This window comes from Athene cunicularia (genome assembly GCF_003259725.1).
Source record: "Athene cunicularia isolate RWA chromosome 13 unlocalized genomic scaffold, athCun1 chr13_part1, whole genome shotgun sequence".
Classification (NCBI taxonomy): Eukaryota; Metazoa; Chordata; class Aves; order Strigiformes; family Strigidae; genus Athene; species Athene cunicularia.
Window position 1 is genome coordinate 12,809,147 of NW_020799117.1, and position 9,670 is coordinate 12,818,816.

Here is a 9,670-nt window from a genome sequence, read left to right on the forward strand (position 1 = left end):
CCTGGGGGCGGTGCCACGCCGTCATCACGCAAACGCGGCGCGGGGGCGGGGCCGCGGGGAGCAGGGGAGGCGGCAGCGGCGCTGCTGAGCCAATCGGCTGCTGCGCTTCAGTTGAAGCAGCCAATGGGCAGCGACGCGGAGACGGTTCAAAAGCTGCCGGCGGTTGGGCCGTCCGGGCTCGGTTCGGTCTTGGTGCAGCTCGCGGCGTGGTTGATGCCGTTTGTGTGAGTGCCGCCGCTTTCCGGAGCGCCCGGGGGCCCTGGAGGTGAGCCCTCGGCTGGGTGAGCGGGGCGGGCGGCGTTCCCCGGCTGAAGCCGGGCTTTGTCCCGAGTGCGGGAGCGGAGGGCGCCCGGAGCTGTGAGCAGAAGTGGCGAGGGCTGTGGCTGTGAGTCTTGGTTCGTGTTTAATCCTTTGAGTTCAAGCTGCGCCAGTTAAAAGCAGCTGCTTCTGCAGATTTCTCCTGAGCGAGGCCTCGCTTTCCCACATGCTTAATAGTGGGGACAGTTCCGGGGGTAGCTGCCTGGCTGTTGTGCAAGGGAGTGCTCAGATGGGGCTGAAAGCCAGTAGCGGACTATTTACATAGTATATCCTCTCTTGGTTTATTTTCTTGGTGAAAACATGTCTCTGTTAGTAAAATAACTGGCATTGTTCTTGGCTGTTGCAAGTCCTGCAAGTTGAGCTAAGGAGTGGATTGCTAAACTTGGAGGTGTAATCTTTTCCCGTATAGAGGAAACAGTTAAATGCTACAAGGAAGTGACAAAGCAAGCCAAAGTATTAGATTTTTCTGTGTGGGGTTGCTAGTGAGACCTTGCTGCTTTCCCAAATGTATGCAAGCTCTCTTGGGCTTATGAGGCTACTATGTGCATTAATAATGCCTTTAAGCGTAAAGGTCTGTAGCTAAACTACTATGAACTGATGTAAGTGTGGGTTTGTTCCCTCTTCTCTAGGAACCAGTGCATGGCAGCTGCATTGTTTTGAATGTGGCTTGTTTAAAAAGTGTGCTGTGGTGGAAGAAATTACAAGAATGACTTTCTTTTTTTTTCCTGTATGGACTCTTCAGAGCAGTCTCATCAACTTGAAGATGGCAACACTTATCTTTATTGATAAGGAGAACGGTGAAGTTGGTGCTCCTAAGAATCAGCTCAGACTGCCTTCAGGATCTTGTGCGTATATGCTGCCCATAGCCAGTAGGGGATCAAACGAAGTGCATAAATCATGTTTTGTTATTCACAGTTCTGAACAGTAATAGTTTTCTATTCTTGTATCTACTCATGTAACTAATTCTGCTAAGCAGATCAATTACTGTAAAAATGACAATAACGCTGTGCTTTTATCACAGATGTTGACTTGTGAGTTGTAAGTGGTGAAGGATGGTTTTTATGATGCTTAGTTTTCCAGTACGTGTGTTTACTGAATCAAGTTTTAGGGTTGATATGCTGCTAAAGTTTGGGTTTTTTCTTCCTCTCACTCTTCAGCAAAAGTTTTATCTGAAAGAACACAAGTTAGTACTCCACTTCCTAAAAAAGCAATCAGTACATCTCCAGCCATATCTCACTCTGTCAGAAAGGCTCTTGGAAATGTGAATAGAACTCAAGGTGTCATGAGCAAGATGGAAAAGCTAAGACAGAAAAATCAGCCTTGCACTGCAAGCAAAGTGAGTACAACACAGTTCTACAGAGGGGGTGTGTGGAATACATCATTTACCTACTGTTGTGGCTTAACCCTGGTAGGCAGCTAAGCACCACACAGCTGCTTGGTCACTCCCACCTCAGTGGGGTGGGGGAGAGAATTGGAAGGATAAAAGTGAGAACTTACAGGTTGAGATTGATACTTTTAATTATTAAGTTGTCAAAGAAAAATAAAACCAGTTTATCACCACCAGCTGACTGATGCCTTGCCCTGAACAATGGCAGCCATGGCAAACTTCCCCAGCAGTTTTCATTGCTTAGCATTATATCGTATGGTATGGAATATGTTTGGTCAGCTGCCCTGGCTGTGCTCCCTCCAACATCTTGTATACCCTCAGACTGCTCACTGGTGAGGTCATAAGAAGCAGAAAAGGACCTTGATGCTTTGTAAACAGTGTTCACCAATAGCTGGAACAGCTGTGTGTCATCAACACTGTTTTCATCATGAATCCAGAATATGAGCTACTAGGAAGAAAAATAACTACCTGAGACAAAAGCAGTACACCTGTGTAGGCAGAAGTAGTACAACAACTTGGGGGATACCTAATGGCAAAGAAATAGCTCTAGAGAAAATAGTCTGAGTTAGCCTTGTTCACATGTTAAGTATAAGGAGTTTAATATTATGAGCCTAAATGTTCTAGTGCAGTCATTTGTTACCACAGTATATAGTACTACACTGTATAAACTCAGTTGAAGCATTTGCCCATCTCCAGCTTATTTCATAGAATCAGAGTGGTTTGGATTGGAAGGCACCTTAAAGATTATCTGGTTCCACCCCCCTGCCACAGGCAAGCACACCTTCCACTAGACACTAGCCCAGGTTGCTCACAGCCCTGTCCAGCCTGGCCTTGAACCCTGCCAGGGAGGGGTCCGTCACAGCTTTTCTGGGCAACCTGTGCCAGTGTCTCACCACCCTCACAGGGAAGAATTTCTTCTTTATACTTAACCTAAATCTACCCTCTTTCAGTTTGAAACTCCCCCCCCCCCCTTCATGATCAAGAGTCTCTCCTCAGCTTTCCTGTAGCCCCCTTTAAGTACTGGAAGGCTGCTCTAAGGTCTCCCCAGAGCCTTCTCTTCTCCAGGCTGAACAACCCCAATTCTCTCAGCCTGTCCTCACAGGGGAGGTGCTCCAGCCCCTGATCATCTCTGGCCTCCTCTGGATCCACTTGAGCAGGTCCCTATCCTTATGTGAGGGGCCCCAGAGCTGGACACAACACTGAAGGGGGGGTGTTGAAAGTATTAGAATTTAGGCATCACTGAGGACTATATGGCTGGCATTCTTCTTATCTGTAGATCTGTATAGCACAGAAAAGCCACTACAAAGGTACTACACTGGGAAACTACAGTAGCTCAAATAGTGTGACTTCTCTTTAAGATAACTGAGAAGAATTCTGGATTAGAAAGCTGCGATGCAGTGTCTGAAGAAGACTGGCCAGAAATAGAAAATATGTTTCCTTATGATCCTCAAGGTAAGAACTATTGGTGTAACTATTAAAATGAACAGTCAGGCTTTCATGAGTGACATTGTTGTAAGACTTAGCCTTTGTGGCAAACAAGCTAGGTGCTTGCTGCTTCTGAAATACCATCTCATTCTTGTTTAAATATTTCTAACTGCAACAGCTGTGATCCAGATATGTATTAGTCTGAGTCCATTTTATGGTGATAAGAAACTAGTTCCAAATAAGCATGATATAGCCTCTTAATTCGTTAAGTGTCAACTAGACAACAAGTATTCAGAGGAATATTTAAGCAGTAGTGAAGTGTAGACTTCTGTTAAGAGTGTATGCCAAGGTGGTAATTTGTAACTGAAGAGGCTGCTACAGCTGTAGCACAGAATAGTTGGAAGAAGAAACTTCTAAAACTGTTCTTAAGGTATCTGCAATTGGCTGTGCTATGTTCAGTCCTTCAGAGTACGTCCTTAAACCATCCAGTTCATGTGGAAGTGTGTAAAAACTACTATACCAAAGGCTACTTCAGTGTTGGTGAATCATATATGCTGTACTTGAAGTTGACTTGGTGTAGTGATTGGAAAGACATTACTAAAAGCTCCTGCTTCACATTAGCAGTTATGTTATGAAGCCCAGTCTTTTGATAAGTGGTAGTGTGTGGTTTTGGACAACTAAGGTGTAGCTGTAAATAAATACCCCATAGGAGGAGATTGTTAGATTGTTTTGGACCTGATCCCACTTCATTTAATCTAGAAGAATTTGCAGCTTCCCAGGCTACTGCTACTGTACATTGTTACTAAACAACAGTGTGCCTTTCTCAAACAGATTTTGAAAGTTTTGATCTTCCTGAAGATCTCAAAGTAAGCAATATCAACCTGTGTGGTGTGCCTCTCATGATGTTTGAAAGGACATATGACAGATGTGTGAATATGGTTCCTTCACCTGTGAAGATTGAAGAGTTCTCATGGGAGTCTAGTAAGTGGAAGCTTAGCTTGAGTTTCAGTACCTACAGTACTCATTAGTGATTTGGGAAGGAAGCTAGTTGGCTGCAGTAGTGAACGGCCACTGCTGTCCTAACTACCAAAATAGCACACTATTATCAAACAGCTTTTGGTATGTAGTCAAGGTGAATTTAATGGGTCAAACCTAGTACTGGTAGTGGTCTCAAAGCGATGTTGCTGAGCAATCACTAGCTGATCAGTTAGGTGGAGTTGGATTATCAAACTGCTTCCTTTGGTCATTCAAAAGGTTTATGCTAATCCACTGGGAACTAGCTTATGTTAGAGTATACATTCTGGGTTTCATGAGAAACTGATTTGCTCTATTTCCAACTTGCAGACTTGCTACAATCAACTACTGACTTCCTTGCTACCCTGGATGAGATTGTTGACATGCCACCTCCAAATTATGACATTTAATATATATACTGAACTTTCTATTGAGTTCAATTTTCATGTCGTTCTGTATTTTAATAAAGGCTTGTCTAACCTGCATAATACTGGACTTGTCTATTTTCATAAGACCCAAGAGGTAGGTAGTAAAATAGTGCTTTGAAAAGGAGGCTATCTGACAAGCAATTAAAGCAGAGCCTGGATAAGCTTTTAAGCAAGACTGTAATACACTGTGGTGAACCATATCCAGGAGTTAGTAGTACCTGCTGATTTGACTAAGTGGTCATGACAGGTTAAGAGGCACTTTGACTTAACTGTCTTGCAGATGATTCTGTGATTCTAGGTTGGAAAAGACCTTGAAGATCATCCAGTCCAACCATTAACCATATCCCTCAGTGCTATGTTGACCTGACTCTTAAACACCTCCAGGGATGGGGACTCCACCACCTCCCTGAGCAGCCCATTCCAACGCCCAACAACCCCTTTTGTAAAGAAATGTTTCCTAATATCTAGTCTAAACCTTCCCTGGTGCAACTTGAGGCCATTCCCTCTTGTTCTATTGCTTGTTCCTTGGTTAAAGAGACTCATCCCCAGCTCTCTGCATCCTCCTTTCAGATAGTTGTAGAAGGTGATGAGGTCTCCCCTCAGCCTCCTCTTCTCCAGACTAACACACACCCCACCCCACCCCCAGTTCCCTCAGCTGCTCCTTGTATGACATGTGCTCCAGACCCTTCACCAGCTTTGTTGCCCTTCAACAAATAATGTTTACATAACATTATCCTTTACCCATTAAACATGCAAGGGTTTAAAACTAATCTGTATATCTAGTGTAGAGCTAGTACTCTTTTGGCATTTTTCCTTTCTTGAACTTGTTTGCTTTTCACAGTGGTTGCCTAAGATGGTGTATGTTCAATTCTCATGCAGCTATAGACTGCTTTTAATTGTCATGGTATTATGTGGCTCTCACTGCTGGGTACAGTCTATGCTCTGGGAGAAAAGGCTGGTGGAACCCTATCCTTCAAATTATAAGGACACAGGTACAATAATCTTTCCCTTGCATTGTAAGTGCCTCAAGTCCAGTTCATCACTTAAGTCAGTTGTAGAGGTCAGTGGTTAGCCTTCACATAAGTTTTAAACTGCTTTTATAGTTCCTTGGTAGTGCTCTGATCTAGTCAGATTACAGCAGCCTGAGTTCCTTTCAGCTTTTAGCTCATCCTTAACATGAATCACAATGCTATGCCTGTGTTCTGGTCATCTGATAAGGCAGAAGGCCCTTCTGCTCTTCTGTGATGCACCTGAGCTCTGAATGGGAGGAGTTGCTATGTCAGATTTAAGATTAGTACACTGTGATGCTACATAACTGCAGCCTGTGGCAAGACCACCTTTTCAGCTCACACAGTAGTGTCTGAAGTAACAAGGAATATGCTCTAATGATTGCAAGTTGACTAAAAGATGAAAATGTTCTAAGGAATGGGTTTAATTTGGTGTGGGTCACAGTTCTGCTACTTGGGGGCATACCATGACTGCAACCTGACTGCATGTGGAGATGTGAATGTGTAACCATGCTCCTTTCATGCTGCTGTTTCTAGGAAAGCTAAAAAAGCAGGCAGCAAAGGAGCCATTGTGTTTCCTGGTAGGTTGTCTGGCTTGCAGATGCTGTAGGGAATGTATTTGCCCTGCTGTGATGATGCAAGTAATGAAGGCTCCTTTTAATCTTGGAAAAGGTAGCAGGCAGAGCAGAGAAACCCATTTTCATCGTTCTGTTGCAAATTGTGACCTTCAATCTGTTAGGAATAGAAATCTGCTGTTGCTGTTTCTGAATGTGAAGAGACATTCATTCTGTTTTTTCCTTGACAAGGTATTAGCCGAAGTGTTAAATTGTAATGAATTATATGATACTGGTCTTTATTTCCAGTTTCTTGTCTTTGGGTTAAAAATTCAAAGAATTCAGAGGAATATCAAACCAAACAGAAAAAAAATATTATGATTAAGGAAATTTTGTGCAGAAATTCCAGGTCTTGGCTGATCCTTAATGGCATTTTAATAGTTTTTGATTCAGAAATAACTTGGCTATCTCAGCTCAGATATAAGTTTGATGGATATAGACTACCACTTACAGGAGTTAAGCTATAGTAACTATAAAAAAAGTAACAGAACACATCTTCCTTTGACTTTTTGTCTTCACCAGTTCAAACTAGCTAGAAGAAAATAGTCCAAGCCCACTTTTGCAGAAAAATGCCTGTAACTAAGGCACTGAAAGTGGTTACACAGTGCCATCACGTGGCCACTTGTTATGCAGGTAAAAATCATTGGTATGCAAAACACCAGATAACGTGGTATGAGATACCGTAAGGATGTGACACTAAATCAGCATAAATGCAGGTTATAGCTTTCTGTATGTACAAACAGACATCTCATCTGGAGAGAGACACTAGTTCTTTGCTATATACTCCTTGGCTGATTTAAAATATTCCCTGTGATCAAGCATCTAGATCTATTAATTGAACCTCTATAAATAAGCTTTTTGTACCATGTACATCTGTGTGTATACATGCACACATCAAAACATTTAAAGCATGCTTGCTAGTTGTAGGATTTCATACTAAAATGGATTGCACAATTTTGTGTACGTTTGTATACAATTTGTATAATGTTTGTAAAGGTGATAATTGAATGATTCACATAGGCCTCTTGGTACTGATGGAATTTAATCTTGAAGCCCAAAAACTTATTTGTGGGTTCAGTGGAGTGGGTGTGCAGGAAGCTCAGTGTGAGTCACTTGGGAGTATTGCTGGTCTGTCTGCATGAGAGTGAATGCTGCTGCTGTGTAGAACATTAGATAATAATGCTAGAGTAAACTAAATTCATGCTGGTATAATCTTATTTCATTTAAATTCTGAAATACTTTCAAAGTCTAGGGAAAAAGAAACAGTCATAAGTTTTGTGTCCTTCACTCATCCCCAATATTCTTTGTTCTGTAAAATGATGAAAGGGTGTTTTGGGTGCAGAGGAATGTTTTCGGTAGGATCCTTTCTTGGGTTTCAACTGATTTTCTACAAATACTGTCTCTGCAACACATGCCAGTCAATGTTAGGTCTGAGTAAGAAGCAAGCAAGGTTTTCAAGATTTACCTATAAATAGTTGAGATCAAAAAGGTATATTTCATCATGAAGCCCATCTCTGAGCCAAAACAGGACTGTTGCTAGAGATCTTGTGTATGGGGCAGAAATCTGTATTTTGCAACACAATGCAAAAATCAGTTTTCTTTACACCACAGCTCATTAATATTTGGTGTTTAAAGATTGATTAGCTTTTTAAAATGTTGGCCATGATCCTTTTGGTTTAAAAGATTAAAAATAAATCAATGCTAATGTCTAATTCAGACACATCTGTGACATAACCCAGAGTTAAGACATCTCTATGGCAGATACATGATGAAGTTAACTTCGATTTTGGTTAGATGATAATTCTCAGTGCCAAATTTTAGGTGACGGGGAGTGGTTTTCTTTCTTAGAATAGTGTACATAATGCTGGGTTGTTTGTTCTCCTTGGCATTTCTGGTTAATAAAAGTCTGAGTTTTTGCTTTTACAAAGCCTTATTTTGTAAACATTCATCAGAAAGATCCATTTGTGTCAGCTGGCTCTTATTTTCCTGATTTCATGTACTCTTCAACTCAGCTGGCTAGGCTTAAAGGGAAATGCATGTTCCTGTGACCTGCATGAGAACAAAGCTCTGATGAGACTCAACCTGTGGAATGAGGTTCCTCCCTGCAGTGACTTGAGGAGATCACAGTCACAAGAGCATAGTCTCCTATTTAGAAAATATAAACTCTCTTAGCCTCAGAGCTGCAAAACTAGTTGGTGCGAGCCCGTGAAGTGCTGGCTGCCTGAGACACGGAATTTTGCACTGCTTCATGCCATTTCAGTTAGGCATTAACACTGACTTCTACTGGGGACTGAAAAATCAACTTCCTTAACTGTTTTAATGTTGATAGAACATACATGGCTTTTTATACTTACAAAGTTTTACTTTCTGTTGGGGTATTGTCAGGAATAGATGCAACTTAAGTTCAAAATGGTGTTTGAGCACTACCCTGCTTAATAGAAGCCCTGTTTGAAACTGTTTGTAATGTTTTGGTTTACTTGTGTGATCAGTTTATGCTTCCTGCAAAGGTATGAGATATATTTGGGATTTTAAGTGCCATGACTGTGATGAAAATGAATGCTTCCATGGCTTGTGCTCAGTTTGAATGAGCCTTAATAGGCCAAGTGTAACTGTGCACCGTGATTGGGAAATCTGGATTGTAACCAAGTACATGAGCAACTACCTTTTCAGTTGGTTATCACTCTGTAAAACATCTTCACTGACAGCGTTCAGGCTGTGAGAATCACTTCAAATCCTTACCTGAATTTCTGTAAAGAGAACATGGAGATTCATATAAAAATAATCTTTTAGCAGACTGAGTAAAATTACTTCAGTGCACATCAGATAATTCATCCTATTTGTAATGTTCTGGCAGCGGGTGGCACCATGGTAACAGCATGTATTACAGCTTCTTGCTCCTGCAACCTGACAGCTGTGGTGTGATGATGTTTGCCTTTGGTACATCATGCACAGTGCAGGCATCTGTAATGGGTCTCATTGCTTCATTAACGTGAAATGGAGGATAAGAGTCAGCACTAAGGAATTCAGTGTGCTTTTACCCTGTGACTACAGGGAATAGTATATCATTCAAGGGCGTTTGTATCTTGTGTTGTTTAAAAAGAACAGAAATTAGAAGCCTGGAGGCAATTGGTCTCTCTAGGGTTAGCAAAGACATGAATCTTGTAACTTTTAGTTTCACTGTAGTTTTGTTACTGTTAGCAAAGCACTGCATAGAAATACAGTAATGTCCCTCTAACTAGCCCCAAAGTGGTACTCACTGATGCTCCAAGAGACACAGGGACTGATCAGATCAACATGTCTGTAATGAGGTTTATATACGGTTTATATACACGCTATATATTTAGTAACTGGTTGTTTGGGATCTTAATTCAAGCATAATGTTTTTGCATATAACTTTGCAAAGCATCTAAGAAAAGCATAATTGATACATTTATTTCTAACTGCAGTTTGGGAGAAGTTAAAAGCATTGTGGGCCTG

The 9,670-nt window shown here is 41.7% G+C and overlaps 1 protein-coding gene across 3 annotated transcripts; it reads left to right on the top strand.

Annotated features, from left to right (window-relative positions):
• The first annotated feature begins 122 nt into the window (after window positions 1–122).
• On the top strand, window positions 123–4,619 carry PTTG1 (pituitary tumor-transforming 1). 3 transcript variants are annotated; one of them, XM_026858228.1, is made up of 6 exons: window positions 123–281; window positions 1,061–1,163; window positions 1,476–1,654; window positions 3,064–3,157; window positions 3,962–4,111; window positions 4,475–4,619. In XM_026858228.1, exons 2-6 carry the CDS (start codon window positions 1,082–1,084, stop codon window positions 4,552–4,554), a joined length of 585 nt encoding a protein of 194 aa, XP_026714029.1. In that variant the 5' UTR covers window positions 123–281; window positions 1,061–1,081; the 3' UTR covers window positions 4,555–4,619. The 3 variants fall into 3 exon arrangements, with proteins under 3 accessions (XP_026714029.1, XP_026714028.1, XP_026714030.1); XM_026858227.1 differs by having other exon boundaries at window positions 124–265; XM_026858229.1 differs by lacking the exon at window positions 123–281 and adding an exon at window positions 289–385.
• Window positions 4,620–9,670: the final 5,051 nt, after the last annotated feature.